General features: G+C 41.5%; 1 protein-coding gene, 1 non-coding gene and 1 pseudogene across 6 annotated transcripts in view; 2 read left to right on the top strand and 1 right to left on the bottom strand.

Annotated features, from left to right (window-relative positions):
- AEBP2 (AE binding protein 2) overlaps nucleotides 1-25,740 on the bottom strand; it is a 116,543-nt gene extending 90,803 nt beyond the window's left edge. For 3 of the 5 annotated variants that reach the window (XM_031650324.1, XM_031650325.1, XM_031650326.1), the window contains exons 1-2: nucleotides 24,863-25,734; nucleotides 2,441-2,648 (exon numbers count right to left, since the gene is read on the bottom strand). In XM_031650324.1, coding sequence (XP_031506184.1) covers nucleotides 2,441-2,648; nucleotides 24,863-25,530 — 876 coding nt within the window. In that variant the 5' untranslated portion in view covers nucleotides 25,531-25,734. Of the gene's footprint in view, nucleotides 1-2,440; nucleotides 2,649-24,862 lie in introns of all 5 variants that reach the window. The other 2 variants (XM_009180334.4, XM_031650327.1) reach the window with 1 other exon arrangement.
- LOC108580917 lies at nucleotides 7,608-8,867 on the top strand (annotated as a pseudogene).
- LOC116269123 lies at nucleotides 19,174-19,279 on the top strand. The gene has a single exon (XR_004176428.1). It is a non-coding gene; the product is annotated as a U6 spliceosomal RNA (small nuclear RNA).
- Nucleotides 25,741-27,930: the final 2,190 nt, after the last annotated feature.

Below are 27,930 nucleotides of genomic sequence, written 5' to 3'. Positions count from 1 at the left end.
TGAGATTACAGGCACGAGCCACCGCGCCTGGCCAAACAGCATTACTCTTAAAATCAGCTACAGAATCTTATTATTGGTAATCAAGTGATATTTTGAATAAGGGTTCAAGAAATGACATGGGAGATTTTTCATTTCAATATTACACTTACGGGACAAATGCCAACATTTCATGTCTAATTCTATAATATCAGCAATGTACATGTATATAGTTACTGTGATTACATGATGTATTTATTTTAAAAATCAGTCTTGGCCAGGTGCGGTGGCTCACACTTGTAATCCCAGCATTTTGGGAGGCCGAGGCGGGTGGACCACCTGAGGTCAGGAGTTCGAGACCAGCCTGGCTAACATGGTGAAATCCCGTCTCTACCAAAAATACAAAAAAAATTAGCCAGGCATGGTGGCTCACGCCTGTAATCCCAGCTACTCAGGAGGCTGAGGCAGGAGAATCACCTGAACCCAGGAGGCAGAGGTTGTAGTGAGCTGAGACCACACCATTGCACTACAGACTGGGCAACGAGAACCAAACTCTGTCTCCAAAAAAAAAAAAAAAAAAAGTAATTAATTTAAAAAAAAATAAAAATCAGACTGTAATTGCATTTTTTCTAAAAATCTGGAAAGGGGTGAAATTCTCATCAGGTTGTATGCCAACTCGACTTGCGGGATTCCAAGACTCAGAAATGTGAAATTCTCCCGCTCCCACATCTACCGCTCCCACATCTCCCACATCAAGCGAAGCCCAGTGATCTTCCAAATAGCTCATGATTCTATATACAGTTGCTAAGTCAAGTGACAAAAAAGCATCATGCCATGATGCTCAAAAATGGTATATACCAAGAGACATCAAGCACTGGCTTACAAAAAGCAGATCTACAAAAGCCAGAAAACCAACTTGCTAAGATATTTCACTCTAAGTATCTGACATACGGCTTGGGGGAGAAGACTGGGTTACCAAAGTAGCCTAACCACTGAGCTGGGTTTTACACTGAAAATACCATATGATGGACACAGTTAATTAACAAATCATAGCTAAGTATAACATTTTACTGGTTACTCAGACATCATACCTATTAACTCTAACAAGAAGACAAATGTACAAGTGTTTACTTATCAAGTTTGAGTAATCAAAAGACTGCTGACACATTATAATATATTGTGACAGGGAAGAATATGTCTTAAAAGAAATTTCGGCCACATACGGTGACTCATGCCTATAATCCCAGCACTCTGGGAGGCCAAGGCGGGCGGATCACTTGAGTTCACGAGTTCGAGACCAGCCTAGCCAACACAGCAAAACCCCATCTCTACTAAAAATACAAACAAAAATTAGCCAGGCATGGTGGCAAGCACCTGTAATCCCAGCTACTCAGGAGGTTGAGGCAGGAGAATCACTTGAACCCAGGAGGCAGAGGCTATGGTGAGCCAAGATCACGCCACTGCACTCCAGCCTGGGCAACAGAGCAAGACTCCATCTCAAAATAAAAAATAAAAAAAAAAATTCAAGTATGATATCACTGCTTAAAATGTTAGAAATGTTGACTTGGCTGGATGTTTAAAAAAAAAAGATCAGTACTATACTCTAAGTATCAACAGAACCTTGGAAACAGTTATCCACTAACTTAAACCATGATGGTTTTTACTATGTTAGTTATCTGTTCTTCAATAGTGATGGCAGGCTGATAAGAAATGTGTGGCCTAATACTAATAAATTACCTGCCCTTACACTGTGACATTAATTTCTGAAAAATGCACTAAGTGTGATAACTATTCAACAAAAATCTAGGTAAAGCTGAAACAATGTATAAATTAATGTTCTGGCACATTACTTTTGGCTTACCCATTTGCTTAGCTCTTTATTCAGTACCTAATAGAAGTTACATGAACTGACACAATTAAATGTATTCCTGAAAGGATACAGGTCAATACTGACGAATCAGAACTTTCCATCTAAATCAGTTCTGTCAAGACCTGGGAAAGATTATCAACTCTCACTCACAAATAATGAGTTCAGGTTGTCATTTAATAGAATTGCATATACTAATCCTGGTACCAATAGTCTCCCCAGTTAATTTAAGCATCAGGAATAATTTAGGATCCTCTAACAAAGGAAAACCAAGACAGTGCTAATTCTAAATGTTCTCAACTCAAAACATCAGAACCCTGGAATACACTGTATTCATTTATAATACTGTCACCTACTATATTTTTAAAAGTCTAATTTCTTCAAAATAACGTATCTAAAAGCAAACTAAAATCCAACACATATCCTATTTTTATTTGATTCTATCAAGTATATGGGAAATACTTATTAAAAATTCACTTGAAAAAATTAAGCCTGTGTAAAACTAATCCCAAATTACTTTCAGCAAAAAAGCCTAACTAGCAATTATAATAAAACTAACGAAAACAGGGAGTGAAAAAAAGAAATGACAAAACCAACCCCTCCTCGCTGACCATCTACATGTATGGAACGGATGTGATCTGCCAGATCTGGGCTAGAGTTGAAGCAAGCCTGGCACTGGTCCCAACAACAATTATAGGCAATATTTTTGCTTGAAGAAGTAGTGCTTCCTTGTCCATTCATCATTGCTGGAGTTGAACGCCCACTGGAAATTGTGCTGTCTACATCCATTATAGTACTGCTTATGCTACAAAAGAAGAAAAAAGGCTGTGTTATTCCTAGAAATATACTAACATGAATATGATCTTATAAATACTTAATTAAGATTACCACTTGACATTCTGCTCCATGTAAGCAAAGCATAGTAACCATATTCTCCATTAGAAAACAACAATGCTTTGATATTAATTAGTTGGCAATGAAGTACAAATCAAGACAGAAACATGACAGTACCTCAAAATCAGATATGGAATAATTTAAGCAACTTTTGGCAGGCATGAACTCAATACTATATCTTACAGAAAACAAACCACACCCACACCCACACATAGCTTATCACATCTCATCCCTTCCACAGTTCAAAGCAGCAAGAGAAAGTAAGCGTTTCCAGCTGTAAATAATACATAATCAAAGCATTATCTTTATGGCTCTGCAAATCACTTGTTGACCTGAAATCTCTTCTAATCATTAATCTGAAAATATAACTGCTGCCACATCCTACTCCCTTTTCATATCAAAGAACTGGGGAGATTTTGCAGTATTTTCCCTGCTAAATAAAAAAGCAGAAGAGAGAAAACTGGTCTCTGATTTTTCTAAAGTCCAAATAAAAAATCTTTTCCTGACCCTAAAATTTTATTTTATTTTTTTAACTCATCTCTAGCCATAAAAACAAGACTGAAAATGTCAATCAATTCCTTTTAATTTTTATTTACTAAAGTATTACATATGGCTGGACGTGGTGGATCACTCCTGCAATCCCAGCACTTTGGGAGGCCGAGGCGGGTAGATTACCTGAGGCCAGGAGTTCGAAACCAGCCTGCTCAACATGGTGAAACCCTATTGCTACTAAAAATACAAAATATTAGCTGGGTGTGGTGGCAGGTGCCTGTAATCCCAGCTACTCGGGAGGCTGAGGCAGGAGAATCTCTTGAACCCGGGAGGTAGAGGTTGGAGTGAGTGGAGATCGCACCACTGTACTCCAGCCTGGTCAACAAGAGCAAAACTCTGTCTCAAAAAATAAAATAAAATAAAATTAAATTAAATTAAATTAAAGATCACGCCATTGCACTCCAGCCTGGTCAACAAGAGCAAAACTCTGTCTCAAAAAATAAAATAAAGTATTACATAGTAGTAACTCTTTTATTTAAAAAAATTATATTATTAGTGGTCAAAATGCTCAAAAATTCACAGCTTAATAAAATGTACCACACTTTTTCCTTAATTTTAAAAGCAATTCACTTATTTTCTTTTTTCACAATCTTCTCAATAAATAAATTACATGAAAGTCACTTCAATCATAAGGGTCAAAAGGAAGAATGTTTTCAGACTAAATCTGTGAAAAGGTGTGTATCTGCTTGCAATTTAAGAAATAACACAAGTCAAGTTGTGAAAATTGTATTAACTTTAAAGAGGTATGCTTCCCTCCTGCCAAGTTTTTATCATGGAAAATTTCAAAGACACAAAATATAGCTAAATCTGAATTCAATTAACATTTTTACCGTATTTGCTATCTATAATCTGTTTCTCTGAATCATTTCAAAGTTGCAGGCATCATGACAGTCAATCACAGGACATACCTTCTTAAAAAAAAGAACATTCAGGCAGGTCACAGTGGCTCATGCCTATAATCCCAGCACTTTGGGAGACTGCAACGGACAGATCACAAGATCAGGAGATTGAGATCATCCTAGCTAACATGGTGAAACCCCGTCTCTACTAAAAATACAAAAAATTAGCCAGGCATGGTGGTATGTGCCTGCAGTCCCAGCTACTCCTGAGGCTGAGGCAGGAGAATGGCGTGAACCCAGGAGGCGGAGATTGTAGTGAGCAGAGATCGTGCCACTGCACTCCAGGCTGGGCGACACAGCTAGACTCCATCTCAAAAAAACAACAAAAAAAGAACATTCAGGCCAGGTGCGGGGGCTCACGCCTATAATCCCAGCACTCTGGGAGGCTGAGGTGGGTGAATCACAAGGTCAGGAGTTCAAGACCAGCCTGGTCAAGATGGTGAAACCACATCTCTACTAAAAATACAAAAATTAGCAGGGCGTGGTGGCGCATGCCTGTAATCCCAGCTACTCAGGAGGCTGAGGCAGAGAATTGCTTGAACCTGGGAGGAGGAGGTTGCAGTGAGCCAAGATAATACCACTGCACTCCAGCCTGGGTGACACAGCGAGACTCCGTCTCAAAAACTAAAAAGAACATTCACCTATATACCAATACAACCTATTCACTCACACCGGAGAAAATTTACATGGATTTTGTTAGCTTAAGTAAGCTTTATAATGATCTGTGTCTAACATCAAACATACCCACTGTGGGGGATTAGCGGGATGTTAAGGCAGGATCCTCACCCCGTTGCCACGCCTATAGTGCAGTGGTGCTAACACAGCTCATTGCAGCCTTGACCTACCAGGCTCAAGTGATCCTCCTACCTCAGCCTCCTGAGTAGCCGGGCCTACAGGTGTGCACCACGATGGTCGACTAAATTTTTTAAATTTCTGTAAACACAAGGTCTCTTTATGTTGCCCAGGCTGGGCTCAAGCAATCCTCCTGCCTTGGCCTCTCAAAGTACTAGGACTACAGGCATAACCCACTGCACCCAGCTAATTTTTTTATTTTTTTTTGTAGAGGCGGAGTCTTGTATTGTAGCCCACGCTAGAAACATATCCATTTTTAAAAGCAGATATTTTTGTAGGATGCTTCAGATATGAAAAATGTCTTGGGTTTTCCTTTAAAGGATATTCTAGTATCTAAGCTCATCTAACTATCTACCTAGTTAGTTAAATGCAATAAATATATATTTACCTGCCTAGTCAACATAAGATTCTAAATTGCATCTCTAAGGCTTCATTCTAAAACTCTGTAATCTCTGTAAAACTCTCAAATGTGAATCAGTTCTTGAATATCTGAATATGCATATATTGTTTGTTGTTGCAGGAGTAACCTTGGGTATGGTGGTTTTCTACACCGAAATACAAATTTTATTTAAACCCTAGAAATTTCAAGTTTCCCCTGGCCAGGCGGTGGCTCACACCTGTAACCTCAGCACTGTGGGAGGCCAAGGAGGGTGGATCACGAGGTCAGGAGATCAAGACGATCCTGACTGACACGGTAAAACCCCATCTCTACTAAAAATACAAAAAATTAGCCGGGCGTGGTGGCGGGCGCCTGTACTCCCAGCTACTCCGGAGGCTGAGGCAGGAGAATGGCGTGAACCCGGGAGGCGGAGCTTGCAGTGAGCCAAGAAAGCACCACTACACTCCAGCCTGGGCGACAGAGTGAGAAAATTTCAAGTTTCATGAGGCCCTTAATCCTGAAATGGTTACCTATTTTCCCTACCGCTTGCTTTATATATTTTAAAACATTCAACTATAAAGCACATACTTACATAAACCATACTAATTTAACTCTAAGGCAAATACTAATAATTCTAAGTGAACAACCAATCATAACCAATTTATAAACAATCTCAGGAAAAGTAATAAAAACTCAATGAACTACCATGGAACAATCTGCAAGGTATAGTTAAGTAAAACAAACACAAGTGAAGGGTAGTAATGTTCCAATTTGCATACCTAAGTGGGGGAGGGAGACAGAGATATAGCTAGTCTCCAAGGGCACAGAAAGATAAATGAAACCTAGCGAATATATGGGAGAAGGGATGAGTGGGAGAGAAACTTATCTTTCACTGTATACACCCTTTTTATACCATTTTAACCATGTTGTACCTATACTGCTTTTATTAAAAAGTCCAAAATTAGTTGAAAACCAAATCAATTTTTTTAACTGGACAAAGTAAGGTTAAGAGAGATGTATAACATCTCTTAACATCTGTGAAACATCATTATGGAATCTATCTACATAGTACTTCATGTACTTTTGCTCATTACCTTTACCAAAGAAAAGGAACCGTAAAAAAAAGTCCAAAATCTGGGAAGAGTAAGCATTGTTGAGTCTATGCGTGATATCACATACTTGAAACAATACTTCATGTGCATGTAGCTCCTGATAAAGACAGCATAATACAAATGTTAAGAACATGAGCTTTGCCTACCACTGGGGACTAAGCTGTGAATACAATGGTAGACAAGGTGAGAGGCAGGTCCTGGGACACTCAAGACATCCCACACACAGAGTCTCCCTCAAGCTGATAAGGGCCAACAGAAGTTCTGCTTCACAACCCCTCTTAGGCTCCTCCCACTTCTACAAAATATCCAATCCTAAAACTCCAGGCTCCCTTTTGGCCCCCCCCCCATGCTGCCACCAGTGGTCCTCTCCATTCTCATGATGAAGGCAATAGACCTGATGCAACAGTAGAGGACAGAAAACACAAACGACAGGTAACTTCTGATTGTGACAGGACCCTGAGGTAGATAGAGATTTCACAGAAAGCAGTGCCTTTCCTCCTATAATACGTTACATAACAAGAGACAACTCACCTAAATTTACAGTATTTCTAGGACCATATAGATGTTAAATTTTTTCACATAGTTAATTCTCCTTTTCAATGAACATCTACTGATTTCACGAAACGTGAACACCTATACAGCCTGATATTTGGAAGAATACCTAAGCCAGACAATACACTCACACTATGCAGATAGCTTAATCTAAAGCAGTATTTCTCAAACTTTCATGTATATATAAATCAAAAGGGCCCTTATTAACTGCAGATTCTGATTCAGTAGGTTTAGGGTAGGTCCTGAGATAAAGCATGTCTAACAAGTGCCCACTTGATGCTGCTGTGACATTTTGAGTAGCAGGAACTGAAAAGATCTCTTTGACTAGCTTTTTTTTTTTTCCGCAATGGGGGCTGCCGCCAGAACACAGGTGTCGTGATAACTACCCCTAAAAGCCAAAACGGGAAAAGACTCATATCAACATTGATTTCATTGGACACGTAGATTCAGACAAGTTCATCACTACTCGCCATCTGAACTACAAATGTGGTAGCATCGACAAAAGCAGCACTGAAAAATTTGAGAAGGAGGCTGCTGAGATGGGAAAGTGCTCTTTCAAGTAGGCCTGGGTCTTGGATAAACTCAAAGCTGAGTGTGAATGTGGTATCACCATTGATATCTCCCTGCGGAAATTTGAGACCAGCAAGTACTACGTGAGTATCACCGATGCCCCAGAACACAGAGACTTCATCAAAAACATGATTACAGGGACATCTCAGGCTGACCGTGCTGTCCTGATTACTGCTGCTGGTGTTGGTGATTTGCAGCCGGTATCTCCAAGAATGGACAGACCTAGGAGCATGCCCTTCTAGCTTACACACTGGGGGTGAAACAACTCATTGTTAGTGTTAACAAAATGGATTCCACTGAGCCACCCTACAGCCAGAAGAGATATGAGGAAGCTGTTAAGGAAGTCAGCACTTACATTAAGAAAACTGGCTACAACCCCAACACAGCAGCATTTGTGCCAATTTCTGGCTGGAATGGTGACAACATGTGGGAGCCAAATGCTAACATGCCTTGGTTCAAGGGATGGAAAACCACTCGTAAGGATGGCAATACCAGTAGAACCACGCTGCTTGACACTCTGGACTGCATCCTACCACCAACTCGTCCAACTAACAAGCCCCTTCGCCTGCCTCTCCAGGATGTCTACAGAAAGTGGTGGTATTGGTACTGTTCCTGTTGGCTGAGTGCAGACTGGTGTTCTCAAACCTGGTATGGTGGTCACCTTTGCTCCAATCAATGTTACAACTGAAGTAAAATCTGTCGAAATGCACCATGAAGCTTTGAGGAAAGCTCTTCCTGGGGACAATGTGGGCTTCAATGTCAAGAATGTGTCTGTCAAGGATGTTCATCACAGCAACGATGCTGGTGACAGCAAAAACGACCCACCAATGGAAGCAGCTGGCTTCCCTGCTCAGGGGATTATCCTGAACCATCCAGGCCAAATAAGTGCTGGCTATGCCCCTGTACTGGATTGCCACACGGCTCACACTACATGCAAGTTTGCCGAGCTGAAGGAAAAGATTGATCGCCGTTCTGGTGAAAAGCTGGAAGATGGCCCTAACTTCTTGAACTCTGGTGATGCTGCCATTGTTGATATGGTTCCTGGCAAGCCCACGTATGTTGAGTGCTTCTCAGACTATCCACCTCTGGGTCACTTTGCTGTTCGTGGTATGAGACAGACTGTTGTGGTAGATGTCATCAAAGCAGTGAACAAGAAGGCTGCTGGAGCTGGCAAGGTCACCAAATCTGCCCAGAAAGCTCAAAAGGTTAAATGAATATTATCCCTAATATCTGCCACCCTGGTCTTAATCAGTGGTGGAAGAACAGTCCCAGAACTGTTTTGTTTCAATTGGCCATTTAAGTTTAGTAGTAAAAGACTGGTTATAACAATGCATCGTAAAACCTTCAGAGGAAAGGAGAATGTTTTGTGGACCACTTTGGTTTTCTTTTTTGCAAGTGGCAGTTTTAAGTTATTAGTTTTTAAAATCAGTACCTTTTAATGGAAACAACTTGACCAAAAATTTGTCATGGAATTTTGAGACCCATTTAAAAAGTTTAATGAGAAAAAAAAAAAAAAATCTCTTTGACTAGTGTCGTTACCCAACTGAAACTGACCAAACCATCTAAGAAATTGTTTCATACGGTAAAATGGTAAACCGAATTTTTAAGTTTAAAAAACACGTACACACACGTTGTTAGAGATGCCAGTAGAATATTTAGGGAGCAACCTGAGATATTTTCAACATCAACAACATTCTCTTTTCCTCTTTTCCCTTAGTTTAGAAACTATCTAGCAGACCAGTTTTCCACCCAACAGCTAGAGCAACCAACTGCATGATTTTATAAAAAGTTTCCTTTGGAAATTCGAAGACTGTCTCACTCATACATCCAGAACAGCCCCATCTTTGAGACTCAAATTACTTCCAGGCAAGTATCTGCTTGGTGGATGTGACCAGGGCTGATTCTGAATGTTGCCAATATTGAGAAAGTTATAAAGATCAGTTTGCTAAATGCTAAGGTGCATGAGCATAGGAAACAATACATGGATGCTTATGTTACCATGACTGAGAAGGACAAAACTATGATCTTAAAGTAACTGAGAAAAGTTCACTAATATGGTTTCTGAATACACACTGCAAATAATCTTTAAGAAACTACCGCTTCCCAAGTGTTGTCTCATTACCAAACAGCAACACATTTTCTTAAAGGACTATTGAAATACGACTTCTGCCAGGCGCAGTGGCTCACGCCTACAATCCCAGCAACTTGGGAGGCTGGGGCGGAAGGATTTCTAGAGGCTGGAACTTCAAGAGCAACCTGGGCAACATAACAAGAGCCTGTCTCTAAAAAAAAAAAAGGAAAGGCCGGGCGCGGTGGCTCAAGCCTGTAATCCTAGCACTTTGGGAGGCCGAGACGGGCGGATCACGAGGTCAGAAGATCGAGACCATCCTGGCTAACACAGTGAAACCCCGTCTCTACTAAAAAATACAAAAAACTAGCCGGGCAAGGTGGCGGGCGCCTGTAGTCCCAGCTACTCGGGAGGCTGAGGCAGGAGAATGGCGTGGACCCGGGAGGCGGAGCTTGCAGTGAGCTGAGATCCGGCCACTGCACTCCAGCCCGGGCGACAGAGCCAGACTCCGTCTCAAAAAAAAAAAAAAAAGGAAAAATTAGCTGGGCATGTTGGTACGTGCCTGTAATCCCGACTACACAGGAGGCTAAGGTGGGAGGATTGCTAGAAGTCCGAGGCCGCAGGGAGCTATGATTGTGCCACTGCACTCCCGCCTGGATGACAGAGCAAGATTCTATCTCAAAAAAAAAAAACAACAAAAATCTGAGAACCACCAAAGCTTGAGCATCTCCCTAAAACAGATCAAAAGAATATGTTTCTAAACAGGAATACTTTTATTTTATTCTGAGGTTAACTGCTGAATTTGAAATTCAGTCTGAGGTCAAATGGATAGGGGCAAGCCTTATTGGCAGTCCTCTTTTCAGTTCTATGAGCAAATTTATTTGTGTTGTAGATTTTCCTTGGTAATTTTGGGTCATTCTCCCCCCTCCACCCACCTGTCATACCTTTAGTGAGGTCTAGCCTACTGAAATGTCCAACTTTATTTTTTTTAGTATACGTGCCACCAAAGCAAACACTGAAATGTCTAACTTTAAAGGAAGGTAGAGGACAAGGACTTGAAGGATTGAGAGTGTATAACCTGAAATCAAGCATAATTTATTGACATTCAAAAAAACTAAAATCTACGAATTTCAGAATTTTCTACATCACTGAATAAAAAGGCTACGGCTCTGCTGCACTGGTGTTTCTACCACCCTAATTTACGCCTTCACTTCTTCATTTACATAAAATCATGCCTGCAAATCATATACCTTATACCTTAACCAACTAAAGGCCTTTCCCCACAATTACTTTGTGAATCGTCCCTTCACTTACAGGTCTAGACAAGTGTGTGTGTGGGGGGGGGTAACAATTACAAGTTGACATGAAACAGTATTAAGAGTCTCAGTGTGAGGTTCTAGTCACTTTTGCATTTGTGACAGGAAGTAAAAACAATTAAGGTCATTAAGCAATGTTGTCTTCCAAATAAAATGTCCTTACTACTAATCCCTGTTCCTAAATCAGTAGAACTAATGTGGTCAGCGCAGTTGCTCGCACCTGTTAATCCCAGCACTTTGAGAGGCAGAGGCGGCAAACAAATTGAGCTCAGGAATTGGAGATCAGCCTGGCAACATGACGAGACCCCACCCCTATTTTTAAAAAAGAACAAACTAAGATACACATGGAGACTGTCCACATCTCCAAATCAGATTTGCAGGACCAAGCAGCCAAAACAGAATAAAAATATAAATTGGGGGCCAGGCACGGTGGATCAAGACTGTAATCCCAGCACCTTGGGAGGCCGAGGTGGGGTAAATCACTGGAGCCACGGAGGTGCAGTTTGCAGAGAGCTGTGTGTGATCCCACCTCCACCGCACTCCAGCCCCGGTGACAGAGCAAGACTGTCTCAAAAAACAAAGAAAGAAAGAAACTGGATGCTAAAACTGACATAAACATGTATCATCCACAAACATCCACTTCAAATTTAAATTCATTTGTTCCGGTGAGGTGGCTCACGCCTATAATCCCAGCACTTTGAGAGGCCAAGGTGGGTGGATCACCTGAGGTCAGGAGTTTGAGACCAGCCTGGCCAACATGGCAAAACCCCATCTCTACTAAAAATATAAAAATTAGCCGGGCATGGTGTCACGTGCCTGTAATCCCAGCTACTCAGGAGGCTGAGGCAGAAGAATCATTTGAACCCAAGAAGCGGAGGTTGCAGTGAGCTGAGACTGATCGAGCCACTGCACTCAGCCTGAGAAAAAGAGCAAGACTCCTCAAAAAAAAAAAAAAAAAAAAAAATATATATATATATAGATAGATAGATAGATAGATAGATCAGGCACAGTAGCTCATGCCTATAATCCCAACACGCTGGGAGGCCAAGGTGAGAGGACTGCTTGAGGCCACAAGTTGGAGACCAGACTGGGCAACATGACAAGACCCCCATCTCTACAAAAAAACTTTAAAAAAGGAACGTTAAGTCCATATAGTTTTTCAAAACCTATTTATCCAACTAGGTAAACATTACAACAATACAAAGGAAATCCTATTCTAATCATATTAACAGGTAAACTATCATTCAGCTAACAGGTGATATTCCTTTCATCTATAAAACTGCCACTTATACTAGAAAAATTACACTATGTCTCTCCCGCCCTTATAATCAATTTCTTAAAGGGTAAAATTCAAAACATTGCAAAAACATTTAAGAATCCCCTATATCTTAAGAACTCTGAAATTGTACACCTAATGCACAATTCTAAGAGTAAAAATTCTTTACTTGAGTTACCATTTCTCATCTCCATTCATTGAAACAGATTATAATTATTTGCCCTAATATTTATTCTAAGCTTGACAAAGGGATTAAAAGCTAAAACAACCAAATGAAACAAACATGTACTTCAAGAAGACCATGAACAACAACAAAAAAAAAGAAAAAGAAAACCGTGAACAACCTTGCCTCTTACAAGTTATGACTATTAACGAAAAAAAGCAGTTATGTAACCTACTATATAAAATAGCAAAAGGCACTCTAAATCGTGTTTCCACTTTTTATATTAACAGCTAACACTGAGCATTTGCTATATATCCTGAATTGTTCTATGTGCTTGTGTCAGATTGTTGTTTTTTTGTTTTTTTTGAGACAGAGTCTTGCTCTGTTGCCCAGGCTGGAGTGCAGTGGCGCAATCTCGGCTCACTGCAAGCTCTGCCGCCCGGGTTCATGCCATTCTCCTGCCTCAGCCTCCCGAGTAGCTGGGACTACAGGCGCCTGCCACCACGCCCGGCTAATTTTTTGTATTTTTAGTAGAGACGGGGTTTCACCGTGTTAGCCAGGATGGTCTCGATCTCCTGACCTCGTGATCCGCCCATCTCGACCTCCCAAAGTGCTGGGATTACAGGCGTGAGCCACCGCGCCTGGCCTCAGATTGTATTTTTTTAAAGATGGCCACTTTTGGCCAGCAGCAGTGGCTCTTGCCTGTAATCCCAGCACTATGGGAGGTTGAAGCAGACACATCACTTGAACCCAGGAGTTCAAGACCAGTCTGGGTAATATGGTGAAACTCCATCTCAATAAAAAATAAAAATCCCAGCACTTTGGGAGTCTGAGGTGGGTGGATCACCTGAGATCAGGAGTTCGAGACCAGCCTGGTCAACATGGTGAAACCCTACCTCTACTAAAAATACAAAAATTAGCTGGGTGTGGTGGAGTATACCTGTAATCCCAGCTACTTAGGAGGCTGAGGCGGGAGGATCGCTTAAACCCGGGAGGTGGAGGTACAGTGAACCAAGATTGTGCCACTGCACTCCCATCTGGATGACAGAGCAAGAATTTATCTCAAAAATAAATAAATAAAATAAAAGATGGCCACTTTTAGGCCAGGTGCAGTGATGCACAACTGTAGTCCCAGCTACTCAGGAGGCTAAGGTGGTAGGACGGCTTGAGTATCAGAGCTCAACATTGCAGTATGCCATGATTGTGCCTGTGAATAGCTACTGCACTCCAGCCTGGTCAACCCAGCAGGCGAGACCTTGTCTCTCAAAAATAAAAAAAAATTAAAAGATGGTCACTTTTGAAAGACCGCATCCTTATTCCTCTTCTTATTACACAGCACTAATAGGTGTTGTCTGTATTACCTCCCCTTGAATTTGGTGAGGCCTAAGACTTCTGCCAGACTTCCAAGGCTAAGTCAAAAGGGAATACAGTTTCAGCCTGGCTCGCTCTTGGAACACTCAGCTTGGGGGTCCTCAACTACCATTTAAGAAATCTGGCTCCCCTGAAGCCGCAAAGTTAAAGAGATCCTGTGAAGAACATACACAGAGCTAGAGAGGGATGCCTGAGAAGCCCCAGCTGTTTCTGAGTCCCAGCTGTTTTGAGTCTTCCCAGCCCAGGCACCAGACATGTGACAGATACATGACATGAGTCAGTGGGCATTCTGATTCCAGTCCCTAGTCTTTAAGCTGCTTCCACAAGCTGATACCTAGTAGAGCAGAAATGAGCTGACCCTGCAGAACCCGGCCCAAATCACTGATTCGTAAGTTAAATAAATGCTGTAGTTTTAAACCACTAAATGTTGGAAAAGGGCTGCCAGGCAGCCGAAATAACTGGAACAATGTTCGATGTGTATTAACTCTGTAATGCTCACAACTCTAATAAACTGTTATTCATATCCTTTTCTTTCAGATAAACTAAGATTTGCCCATAGTCAAACAAGTGCAAAACAGTAATGCCAAAAAAACTGTCATACTACTATACATTCAAAGGAGAAACTTGAATGACGAAATAACTGAAATACAGCCTATAGTATACATCAAAATGGCACTAATACTTCTTTAGTGCAACTAAAAAAAAGACATATTTTTCTTTTCTTTCATTTTCTTTTTTTTTTGAGACAGTGTCTCACTCTGTCACTCTGTACAGTGGCACAATCATAGTTCACTGGAGCCTCAACTTCCCAGGTTCAAGTGATCCTCCCACCTGAGTAGCTGGGACTACAAGTATGCACCACTATATCTGGCTGTTTTCTTTCTTTTTTTTTTTTTCGTAGAGATGGGATCTCACTATGTTGCTTACGCCGGTCTCAAACTCCTGGGTTGAAGCTATCCTCCCTCCTCAGCCTCCCAAAATGCTGAGATTACAGGCATGAGTCACTGTGCCAGGCTGACATTTTCATCTAGTATGCAAAACTTTCATCTAGTGTAGCACACAAGCAAAAGTTCTTTGGTTTTGTACATTCATAGTGCATAATACAAAAGATATTTAACATCTACATAAAATTTGACCCATTCAGGCAGATAGTTTTACTAACAAGATAAACTATTAAATTTTGATTCCCACAAGTCAATTAGCTTCATAAAAATTCAAGGTCAGTCATAGAAAGCAATACTGAGGGTACAAAGAAATTGTCCCAAATTTAGAACTTAGGTCACTGAAACAGATTTGAGCCTAACAATGACAACATCAAATCCAACTCCAAACATTCCTTCCCAAGGCAATGGGGTAGTCACTTTTTCTATTTACGAAGGACAAAGAGCAAATTATAAAACTGGTCTTAAACAGGATTAAGGAATTTAGACACAACAGATTCTATAAGGCCACCTGATTTTGCTTTCAAAACTGCGGTGGTGCTGTAGGCTTTTTGGTCTATAAACTCAAACAATTAGGAAAAAAAAAGTAAAGACAAGTGCCTATTTTATTACATGTGTTTCGTGTGTGTGTTACAAATAAGTCAAATTTCCCTAAGGCCCTTCCTATTCATCTAAGGTGGAAGGAATTCTGCTCCCACATGATCCAGTTAATTTGTACTGTCACCTATAAACTTCTATTCAGAGTAAACTCCCAAACCTAGTTAGCGCCTTGCACACAGTAAATGCTCATCATTTTTAGCAAAAAACTTAAGTAGTATTTTTTAAGGCAAGTAAAATATATGGCTTTGTCACACTAAAATAATTCAAAAAAAAAAATTAACTGGAAGCACACTAAAAATCATTAGCCAAAACCAAGATATTATCACTATTATTACAAGCTATTATCACTGTAATTTAAAAAGCTAGAATGAATTTTTATCATCAAGAAAAAGACTACTTTCTATCCTCACAATTATTTCTCTGGTTAAAGACAAACGATTTTTTTTTTCCTGAAGACCCAGCAGCATTCATTAAATTGGCCAAAAGGGACTTTATGCAACAATGATGAAATATAGTCTATGGAAAACAAGTAGGCTACATTCTTTTATCACACTATGCACTGAGCACATTACTTTAAATTTGTCCTATCAAATCTATCACCCTTTAAGATTACTTCACCCACATTTTTCATCCAGCTTAAAGTATCAGCCAGCCATTGATATCTTTACAAACACTAGAAACATTCCACTTCAACACAATTACACTAAGGAAGTTATCTTTACCTTTTTACAAACATTTCCAGAGAAATGTATATACACAAAGATGGTATGTTTAAAAAAAGAATCCACTATGAAGAACACTCATTTAATAAAGAAGCAATTACATTTGAAGGTTTAATTAGTATTAAATCATAAAAAGAACTTTACTAAGGAAATTCTGAGGAAAAACATCAGGTAACTTCAGTATACATTTCTGACAAGAATGACTACTGTCATTCTTGACTCAACACCTCAAAACACATGTTGAAGTAACAATTTCCGAGATTAATTTAAAACACTAAAAAAATCTATGGCCAATTCATCTACTCTTTGTACTTTAAAAAATATTTACGAAAAGTAATGATAGCCAGGTGTGGTGGCTCACATCTGTAATCCCTGCACTTTGGGAGGCCAAGGTGGGAGGACTGCTTGAGCTCAGGGGTTCGAGACCAGCCTGGGCAACACAGGGAGACCCCATCTGTACAAAAAATGAAAAAATTCGCTGGGCATGGTAGTGCATGCCTGTAGCTCCAGCTATCTGGAAGGCTGAGGCAGGAGAGTCACTTGGGTCCAGGAGTTTAAGACTGCAGTGAGCTGTGATGGTACCACTGCACTCCAGCATGAGTGACAGAGCAAGACCCTGTCTCGAAGTACAAACAAAACAAAAACAGCTGTTTTCTTTTTCTTTCATCAGCCACACTAATGAAACTGAGAAAGAAATATGTAATCAGGTATTTCCACATTCAGTTGAATTCAACCAATTACTGAGAATGAATACAGGCAACAACATACTAAGTGAGTGCAGAAGGCAAGTTCTGCAAGTATAAATGAGACCTCATCTTTACTTTTTTTTTTTTGAGATGGGAGTCTTGTTCTGTTGCCCAGGCTGGAGTGCAATGGCACGATCTCAGATCATTGCAACCTCCACCTCCCAGGTTCAAGCTATTCTCCTGCCTCAGCCCCCCGAGTAGCTGGGATTACAGGCATGCGCCTAATTTTTGTATTTTTATTATGGGTGTGAGCCACCATGTCCGGCCGGATCTTTACTTTTAAAATGTTATAGCCTAGAGGAAATAAACACAAATGGATATTTCAATACAACGCCATAAATATGAAGTAGAAATATGATGACTTCTGGCCAAGAACGGTTGCTCATGCCTGTAATCCCAGCACTTTGGGAGGCCAAGGAGTTGAAAACCAGTCTTGGCAACATAGCAAGACCTAATCTCTATTTTCAAAAATAAAAAAAAAAATTTTTAAAGAAATATGGTGACTTTTAAACCCAAAAGAACCTACCTAAAATATCCTTGAGATCTTGGATATAACAAAGCCACACACGGCAATATTCCGAGTTTGTCTAAAGAAGATAATACATTACCTATTTGTTTAACTGTATTTAAAGTACTTGCCAACCCTACAACAGTACCCTCACATTTGAGCTCCAAATTACTTTATACTGTTTTGTCAAAAACCCTCATTTTTAAGAAAAAGAATCAATCTGAGCTTCACAGAAATGAATGATTTGCCACATTTCCTGACGGCAATAAAGTCAAGACTACAATACTGATCACTCATCCTCAGCTGGAGTATTCTTTCCACTGCACCTTCTCTGCATGAGAAATGGGGATATAAATGACTCTATGAAGTAAATACATAACCCCTTTGCATGTCATCTCACTTAATCCTAGCACTACTCCTATTTTACAGATAAAGAAGCAACTTCTGAGAAGTTAGATTACATCCATGCTCTTTCACTACTCAATGTTCCTTTAGTTATTCTAGTGACAGTTGTGTCTGGAAAAACGATGCAAACTATTGTTCAAATTAAATCCTCAAGAAAACGTATTCAGAAATAAATAACATTTACATAGCCAGGTGCTACAGATAAAGTGCCAATCAAGACAGACATGGTTTTTCTTCTCAGGGAGCACACAACCCAGCAGCGGAGATAAATGGTAAACAATTACCCATATTGGGGTGAGGGTAATAAAGAACTCGGAATGTTGACAATACGTCTAACAAGGAACCAGCCTGTTCGAGGTAAGACTTGAATGTGAACTAGGGAGTTATACAGCCAGAAAGTGAAGAGAATAAAAAGAATTTTTATTCTCCTGAACATGCTATGCTCATTCCTGCCTATATGTTTCAGTTAGGCTTTCTAGAATTCTCTCATCATTTACCCAAGCCTAAAATCTGGCCCCCTTCCCACACAAAATCCTTAGTCACTGACTATACAACACGTTCCAACTCTACTTTTTTTGCTTTGTTATTTTTGTGTGTGCTTGAGAGAGTCTTGCTCTGTCACCCAGGTTTGACTACAGTGGCACGATCATAGCTCTTTGCAGCCTCAGACTCCTGGGCCCAAGTGATACTCCTGCCTCAGCCTTTCAAGTAGCTGGGACGGAGTCTCGCTCTGTCACCCAGGCTGAAGTGCAGTGGTGCGAACTCTGCTCACTCACTGCCAGCTCCGCCTTCTGGGTTCACGCCATTCTCCTGCCTCAGCCTCCCAAGTAGCTGGGACTACAGATGCCTGCCACCATGCCCGGCTAATTTTTTTCTGTATTTTTAGTAGAGACGGGGTTTCACCGTGTTAGCCAGGATGGTCTTGATCTCCTGACCTCGTGATCTGCCTGCCTTGGACTCCCAAAGCGCTGGGATTACAGGCGTGAGCCACCATGCCCAGCCTGTAGATAGGATCTTGTTATGTTGTCCTGGCTGGTCTCGAGCTCCTAGGCTCAAGGGATCCTCCCACCTTAGCCTTCCAAAGTGCAGGGATGACAGATGTGAGTAACCATACCTGCCTCCAGTTCTAATTTGAACGCACCATGTCACAATTTACAGAAAAAACAGAATACAATAATCTCTTTAGCCTGCTCTTTAAACACTAAATATCTGAGGAGATACCATCACATTTCTTATCACTAAATGGGGTGCAATGGGTCTTAGTTTTTAAGACCAATATAATTATTACTTTCACAAATGCAAACTATTCATCATAAAAATAAATTAATCATGGATTAGACCACTGCTATGCATTGCCATTACTAGAAAACTTATTCCAAAACTTTTTACCAATAGATAACAGGCATGCTCATTTCAGCAGCACACATGATAAACTTGGAACAATACAGAGAAAATTAGCATGGCCCTGCACAAGGATGACACGCAAATTCATGAAGCATTCCATTTCTTTTCTAATTGTTTTTAATATGTACGTGCAGCTAGTTATTGCCTAAAAAAAAAATTAGTTATCTTTTTTTATAACTAGCTGCACATACATATTAAAAACAATTTAAAATGAAGGCTTTTAGGCCCACCACAGAACAGTCACAGAAAACTGATTAAAATGTACATGCTGTAATCAAATATTTTAGTCTACCATATCCTTTTGCAAATTTCTGCAACACTCATTTGCAGACTCTTGCCATACATCTAACACCTGATTGATACAGTACTTTTGGGCATTCCAGATCATATAGCACTTCATAATAATAGACGTTGCTAACTACTATCAATTCATTTGTGCAGTGATTCTCTCTGTCACTCATGAGGTAAGGGCTTCGTTTTATACCCTGCTGCATCCCCAGCATCTAGAAGAATATCTGGCATGAGGCCGGGCACGGTGGCTCACGCCTGTAATCTCAGCACTTTGGGAGGCCGAGGCAAGCGGATCATTTGAGGTCAAGAGTTCAAAATCAGCCTGGCCAATAAGGTGAAACCCTCTCTACTAAAAATATAAAAAAAAAAAAAAAATAGCAAGGCATAGTGGCATGTGCCTGTAATCCAGCTACTCAGGAGGCTGGGCAGGAGAACTGCTTGAACCCGGGAGGCAGAGGCTGCATTGGGCTGTCACCCAGGCTGCAGTGAGCCAAGATCGCATCACTTCACTCCAGCCTGGGTGAGAGTGAGACCCTATATCAAAACAAATAAAGCACCTGTCACGTAACAGGGATTCCATATACATCTGCAGAATATACCCATCACATAGTAAACACTTAATAAATGTGTACCAAATACTCTACAAGTAATTCACATAGCAATCATACAGGATAGGAACCATTATTGTCCCCCTTTCACAGACCTGAAGTAGCAAGACGTTAAATAAATACTACTGTTGGGCCATGTGCCTGTGGTCCCAGCCACTTGCGAGGCAGAGGTTGCAGTGAGCTGAGATCGCGCCACTGCACTCCAGCCTGGGTGACAGAGCAAGACTCTGTCTCAAAATAAACAAATAAATGCATACATACATACTACTTTTGGTATTTTCAATTTAATGCTAGTAATTAATGGAGTATTCACCACACCCAAGACATGTTAGGTACTTACAAAGATCCTAAAAAAGCAAAAATGTCCCTGCCCTCCAAAATACCATTCTACAACAGAAAAGATGCACACATTCAAGCAACGTGGATGGATTCTTCAAAACAGTTCACAGCACTCTTTAACAAATTATTTCACTTAAACCACGAAACAACACTTCAGAGTAATACCTAACTCTGTTTTGTAGTTGAGGAACTAAAGTTCAAAGATACTACTCAAACATCGAAATATAGGTAGTAATATTAAGATTTAGGCCAGGTGTGGTGGCTCATGCTCAGGCTGGTCTCAAACTCCTGACCTCATGTGATTTGCCCTCCTCGGCCTCCCGAAATGCTGGGATCACAGGTGTGAGCCACATGCCTGGACAATATATACTTTCATATATTAACTGATTCAATAGCTAGTATTAATTTGTAAACTAATTCCACGGGCATTTTAAATATTAAAATTCCATTTAAAAGCTAATTTACTACGTGAAATTGAGACTGTCTTCTATTTTCTTGGCATTAACTTTTTTAGCATAAATACACGTTCAGTAACAAGTGTTGACATTTGATCATTTGTTGGATGACTCATTCATTCAACTATATTTTAAACTATTTTTACATGATACTGTGTTCGAAGAATGAAAATAAAATTATGTTTAAAAATTTTATTCTTTTTGTTTTTAAGTTACCATAGCCTCTGAAATTAACCTAAGAGCGTAACTTTTTAAAAAGTACCTCAGTTTCACTGAAGAGAAAAAAAGTTCAAAGTAAAAAAAAAAAAAAAAAAAAGCTACGTTTTAGTAGTTTCACATAGCTAAATACTTCTCCCTACTATCTTTAAAACCAAAACACTTCTCCCTCCTATCTTTATAATCAGAGTAAAAATAAAATTACATAAAATTTCAAGATTTTGTAAATTTACCAAAATAAACACGCTATAAACTTACACTGGTTTTGAATAACTTTCTCCTGGGGGGAGAAAAATCAACTTTTTGTACTAAGTGGTATTTAATCATTTCATAAATTAGTCACTTTTTACCACAAAACCTTCCAATACCATAAATGACATCTCAGGTCACAACCTCTAATACCTATGTCTTTATATTTAATTATCTTTTTTTGAGATGGAGTCTTGCTCTGTCACCCAGGCTGGAGTACAGTGGTACAATCTCAGTTCACTGTAACCTCCGCCTCCCAGGTTCAAGCAATTTCCCTGCCCCAGCCTCCTGAATAGCTGGGATTACATGCCTGCACCACCACGCCTGGCTTATTTATTTGTATTTTTAGTAGAGATGGGGTTTCACCATGTTGTCCAGGCTGGTCTTGGAATTCCTTGACCTCAAATGATCCACCAGCCTCGGCCTCCCAAAGCGCTGGAATTACAGGGGTGAGCCACCATGTCCAGCCTAATTATCTTTTTAAAAGTAACACTTAAGATATTTAACATGGCCTGTGGTGGTGGCTCACTCCCGTAATCCCAGCACTTTGGAAGTCCGAGGTGGGAGGATCATCTGTGGTCAGGAGTTCGAGACCAGCCTGGCCAACATGGTGAAACCTCATCTCTACTAAAAATAAAAAATTAGCCAGAGGTGGTAGCACTCACCTGTAATCCCAGTTACTCAGGAGGCTGAGGTAGGAGAATCGCTTGAACCCACGAGGCAGAGGCTGCAGTGAGCCGAGATTGTGCCACTGCACTCCAGCCTGGGTGACAGAGTGAGACTCCGTCTCAAAAAAAAAAAAAAGAAAAAGATATTTAACAAAGAGGTTCAACAAATTCTATGGCATATCAGATAAACTAAAAAGTATAATGTAATCAAAACAATAGGAAGGTAAATGGGCATTATGATAATGGAATCCTTGTAATAGGAATGCCTAAAAATGTTATAGAGCACTTTAAAACTAAGATTATCCTTCCATTAGTTACAAAAATGAAGTTTTCTTACCATGATATCCATCTATAAAATCCACAGATTGATGTAATTTATAATAATTATAGATCCTTTCCAAACTCAAAATAACTGGGAGAAAAATCTCAAAGGCAACAAAGAGGTGTTTCAGAATTAAGATTATTAAGACCACAAGTCAGTTTCACTAGTAAGACTTCTTCATACAAGTGACAAATCTATTACCCTGAAACAGTGACATTAAAACAGTATTTTGTAGTCTCTAAAATTAAGCATTAAGAAAACCAAGTTTGCTTGGTTATCAAGTTTTAACTTCAGTTGGATTTGACAGCCATATTTTACTTCTTATCCTGAAATAAGACGTAAAAATTATATACTCAAGTAAATATCTCACAAATGTCAAATAAAAGCCAAAATTCCACTTCCTAAATGTACTTAACCAATAATTCATTTGTCTCCTGAAGTGATGTAGTAAATAGAAACTAACTAAAAACAAAACTCTGACACATATCATCACTTGGTTTTTTTGAGACAGAGTCTCGCTCTGTCGCCCAGGCTGGAGTGCAGTGGTACCATCTAGGCTCACTGCAACCTCTGCCTCCCGGGTTCCAGCGATTCTCCTGCCTCAGCCTCCCAAGTAGCTGGGACCACAGACGCATGCCACCACTCTCGGATAATTTTTGTATTTGTAACGTAGGTAAGGTTTCACTGTGTTGGCCAGGCTGATCTCAAACTCCCGACTCAGGTGATCCGCCCACCTCGGCCTCCCAAAGTGCCAGGGTTACAGGCGTGAGCCACCGCGCCCGGCCTCCACTTATTTAAGGTGAATTATTCTAACTCTTAAGTGGAAGTAACAGGGGACTTGAGAACCTTTGTTCATATGCAGCCCACCATTTCCATGCTGTATTTACTGTCCTGAGTAAGACACTCAACTTGCTGCTTCATCTGTTAAACCGAAGTCAAAATAATACCTATCTTGCACCAAAGTTGTGGGAAAGAAATGGAAGACATCGAATTTGTACAGTGGTAGGCAAGTATACGTGTATACTGGGTAAATGAAAAACACTGATTTTATAAACTAATGTCAACTTTCAGATATGTAATGGTATTAGAGGAGAATAAAATGGTAAAAATAGCACATGCTTCATTGTGCAGTTTACATCAATTTTTAATTTTCTTGAAGACATTCTCCTTCCTACTCATGCCTACACAGTTCAACACAATTTTCCTAAGGTTTGTACAGTCTACTTTACCCCAAGATACTTTCTTAACTAGACGTTAATGTCAAACAGAATCTAATGCTAGATTTTCAAAATCTCCAGGACTCTGTCTTACTTGTAGCATTAAATACTAAGATGTTCGTTTTTAATCAATTAATCGGAATTCCTAGAACTTCAGAATATTAAACTCTTAAATGAAAATCACTACCGACCACTAAATTTTCCATTGCTATACTTTTCTGGGGAGCATGTTTAAAAAAAAAAAATCTTACTGATTGTCAAAACATAAGCAAATGGTCAAAATAAATGCTAATACACTTTAGAAGTGGCATAATACGCATGATGTGATTCTCGTTTTTTTAAAAGTACACTAAAAACCAACCCAAACAGACCAAAAGTAATGACAGGACAACTGAAACGTATACTATCACACTTTTTAAATGTTCTGAAAAAATGCGCATTTTTGTCACTCTCCAGTTACTTCTAACAAGCTTTAGTCAGAAAAATAATACTCATTCCTTCCGAGATCTCTCCAATATATGACTTTAAATATTATCATGTAAAATCATGACTCTCACATTGAAGCATTACTATAAAGCCGCAAACTACGTTGCACCTTCCAGACTGTATTTTGTTACGATTCCAACTCTCTGATTCCGCAAAGTTATCTTAAAAGGCCATCAATTCACTATTCTTTTCCACAACCATTTATACGTGTTTAAAACTTTTTCCCAGATATGCTCCCAAAACAGAAAAGATTGTTAAAATCACGTTGGAGACCACATGACTGACTACAAATGAAGGATTTGGAAAGCAATGATTTAATACAAAAGAACAATCCTTTTTTGTTTAAGTAGAGAAAAGTGATAGCTGGGGTCTCCCCTCTGGACAAGGAAGTTCTGTTAAATCCAGGCGAGACCAGCCATATTGGAAACACTTGTCAATTATAGTTCTGACAAGTGTTCCCGAACACGGTTGGATGAAGCTAACCTTGAGTACCGACGTGTGTACGTCAAGGCCCTCTTCTGCTCCGCCAGAGGATCTGGGCCCGTTTGGGGACTGTTTCCGAGTTAGAGCCGTCCTGAGGTCCGTGAGGAGCGAAGCGCCGAGGGGAAAGAGGGCGGGGAAAGGAGAGTTGGGGGGGAACGGTTTGAGTTGGAAGCCGCGATGCGCTGCGAGAGGGGCGCGGCGGCGGCGGCGAGAGATTTCCGAGTTGAGAGCCTGGGGGAGGGGCCGAGGATTCGGGGAGCAGGGGGATCGCGGCAAAAAGTCGCCTTGGTCCCCCTTTGAGGGGCTCGGGAGTTCAAGAGGAGGAAGGGAAAGGGAAACGCTTCAGAGCACTGACCTGTCCTCCGAGTCCATGCGGCTCAGGGGTTCCCCATCCGACGACATCTCCAAGCTGCCTCGCCGGCCCCCGGAGGTCGCGCTGCTTCCGCCTCCCCCAGTCCCGTAGCCCTCGTCGCCGCCGCTGGAGACGACGCTGCTGCTACTGCTGCCGCCCCCGCCGCCGCCCTGGCTGCCCCGCGGTCCCTTGGGCTCCTCCAGGCCCTCCTTGCCGTCCCCATCCCCGCTGCTGCTGCTGGCGGCGCCGGGGCTCAGCGACCGGGTCTCATCACTGCTGCTCCCGCCGCTGCTGCCCACCAGGCTCTCGGCGCTACTCTCCTCCTCACCCCCGCCGCTGCTGCTGCTCTCATCTTCCTCCTCCTCGTCGTCGTCCTCCTCGTCTTCGTCCTCCCCGGCCTGGCTGGCGCTCTCAGGGCTCGGCTCCGACATCGTCTCCGCCTCGCCGCCCCCCACTCCGCCGCCGCCTCCGCCGCCCCCACCGCTGCCGCCGTTCAGCAGCAGCGCCGCCACCGCCTCTGCCTCTGCCTCCTCTTCCTCCTCCTCCTCTTCCTCCTCCTCCTCGGGGGGCTCAGCCCGGCCCCGCGCCGCCGAACCCGGGCTGCCGGGGGGCAGAGGGCTCAGGCGGGAGAGCTCCTCCAGGTCGGCCATGTCGGTGATAGCGGCGGCCATGGCGGCGCCTGCTCCTCCTCCTCCTCCTCCCTGCCGCCGCCGCCGCCTCCCTCTCTCGACTCTCGCTCTCTCGCCCCCCTCCCAAACGCCCAAAACTCCGCCGACGCCGCTGCAGAGCAGGAGGAGGGCCCGCGAGCTGCGTCAGCCTGCACACGCGCTACGGAGCCCGCGCGGGGACAGGCGCGCGACTACGCGCACTCACACGGAGACGGCTGCGCGCCTGCGCGGCGGCACGAGGCGGCACCTCAGCTGGCTGCGAGTTCTGCGCCCGCGCCCCCGCCCGGAGCCCGCCCCGCTGCCCCGCGCCCGCCCCCGCCCCCGCCCGGCCCCGGCAAGTGCTCAGCGTTTCCTCGGGGCCTTCCCACGCCGTGCTGGGCTTCGAAGCCCAGGGACACGCGGACTGAAAACTCCAACGCTGGCCGGGGATTTTAGCAGCCTTCCGAGTTCTCACGATAAACTCATTCATTCCGGGGGTGTTTGGGGAGTGTCCCCTCTGTACAGGCGCTGAGCCAGGAATAGAACGAGCCTACAGTCTACGAAGAGAGCCGTTTAAAATGGGCAAAAAACACTAGGGTGTAAGGTACTAAATTTATATGCGCAACATAGGGCGACAGGTTTTAATACACCCTATGTTTGAATACCCCTGGGGATGTTGACATCCTGAACCCAGAACAAACATCTTGGTTCAAGGTCCTCAAACTTTTTAGTTCATGAGCCTTCGAAAACAATTTTGTAAAGCCGTGTATGTTCTTAAACAGTTTAAAATGACAGCTACATTTCTTCCGGCTTATAAATATTTCATCTGTCGCATTTTTTAAAGACTGTATAGCCAATGGATTCTAAATACCGTAGGGATTTAATACCCACTAATATCCATTTTTTAAAAATGCAGTTTGGAAAATACAATTTCCAAACATTGTCTTCTGGAACTCATATTGACGTTCCATATCCCCTCTAGAATTTTATCCTAATAATATATTTTATATTTGAACTCTATTTTGGTTGTCTTACTACATTTCCTTGTAATAAAAATGTGTACATAAATTGAAGTATCTGGGTTGTTTTTTACATTTTCTGTGATCATACAGCTCTTATTTCAACTGATCAAAACACATCTATTTCAAATGTTTGTAAGTACTAAACACAAAAGCAAAATTTTATTGGCAATGCATCTTGCAGAAATGAACTTGGGTGGACTTTTTTCTAATATACATTATGACCTTCAATGGATGGATTTTTTTTGAGAAACAGTTCAGCATCAGTTCTATTCCAAGTTTTCAATTCCATGGATGTAAGTATTGAGAAAATTTGTTCGCATAAAAAAGCAGATGAGAATGAATGGAGTTTTGTTATAGTAATGCCACACAATTCTTTGAATGCCTTTCAAATTATATGCCCAAAAATCGCATAAAGATCTAACAAAGAAAAAATACTTTTAATGATCTGTCAGCTGACAACTCTGATTAGGTTCTCTTTCAACTTGTTGAAAGCAAGCAACTGAAAACCACCTGACTTGTGAAAGGATGTGTTACTCATTCTTATTCACCAGTCAATTGTGCCTTTCTTTGGTGTCCTGGAGATTTTTGCATACCCGGGTATTGCACCTTACTAAGATTTAGCATAAGGAAGAATTATGCCTTTCTTTTGTAAAGTAGGGTAGAGGTCATTGGAATAAAGGAGACTGGAAAAGAGTCCACATTACACCCTGACCCAAGGATACATTTTTCGGACAGGTCAATTTTAGGGATGCTTCTACTCCAGGAAAATGAGGATAGAACTGACTGCCTGAAAACAGCCTCCATGTTCATTTCCCATTTGAGGAAGTCCTCATATACCGTGAGACCCAGTATTACATCCTCTGCCTTAGGCCTTTGGACAGCTGTTATATAAAATGTTGCCTCTAAGGGAATGCAAAAATAATAAATTACATGGGACATTATCATTTACAGATACCTTCAGAGGCACGTACAATGTAAGGTATTAACTTCGAACGTTTTAAACCTCAAAGGCAATCTTAGATAAGGAATGTATTAAAGTGAAATACACTGTAAACTGTAAATTTAAAACTATCAGAAGCCCAGCAGGGTGGCTTATACCTGTAATCCCAGCACTTTGGGAGGCCAAAGTGAGAGGATCACTTGAGCCCAGGAGTTTGAGACCAGCCTGGGTAAAATAGCGAGACCTGTCTCTACGGCACACCTGCAGTCCCAGCTACTCAGGAGGCTGAAGTGGGAGGTTCACTTGAGCCCCGGAGGTTGAGGTTGCAGTGAGCCATGATCATGCCCCTGCACTCCATACATTTCCTCACCCAACATAAGGGTCATGGCCAACACTTCTACAACAAAGACAGGTTAACAAGAGAAAAGTGTAACAAATAAATTTAATGGCAGTCTTATGTGA

The sequence above is a fragment of the Papio anubis genome, chromosome 9 (assembly GCF_008728515.1).
Source record: "Papio anubis isolate 15944 chromosome 9, Panubis1.0, whole genome shotgun sequence".
Classification (NCBI taxonomy): Eukaryota; Metazoa; Chordata; class Mammalia; order Primates; family Cercopithecidae; genus Papio; species Papio anubis.
The sequence above is the reverse complement of the archived record's forward strand: the minus strand, read 5'-3'. Positions and strand labels throughout refer to the sequence as shown.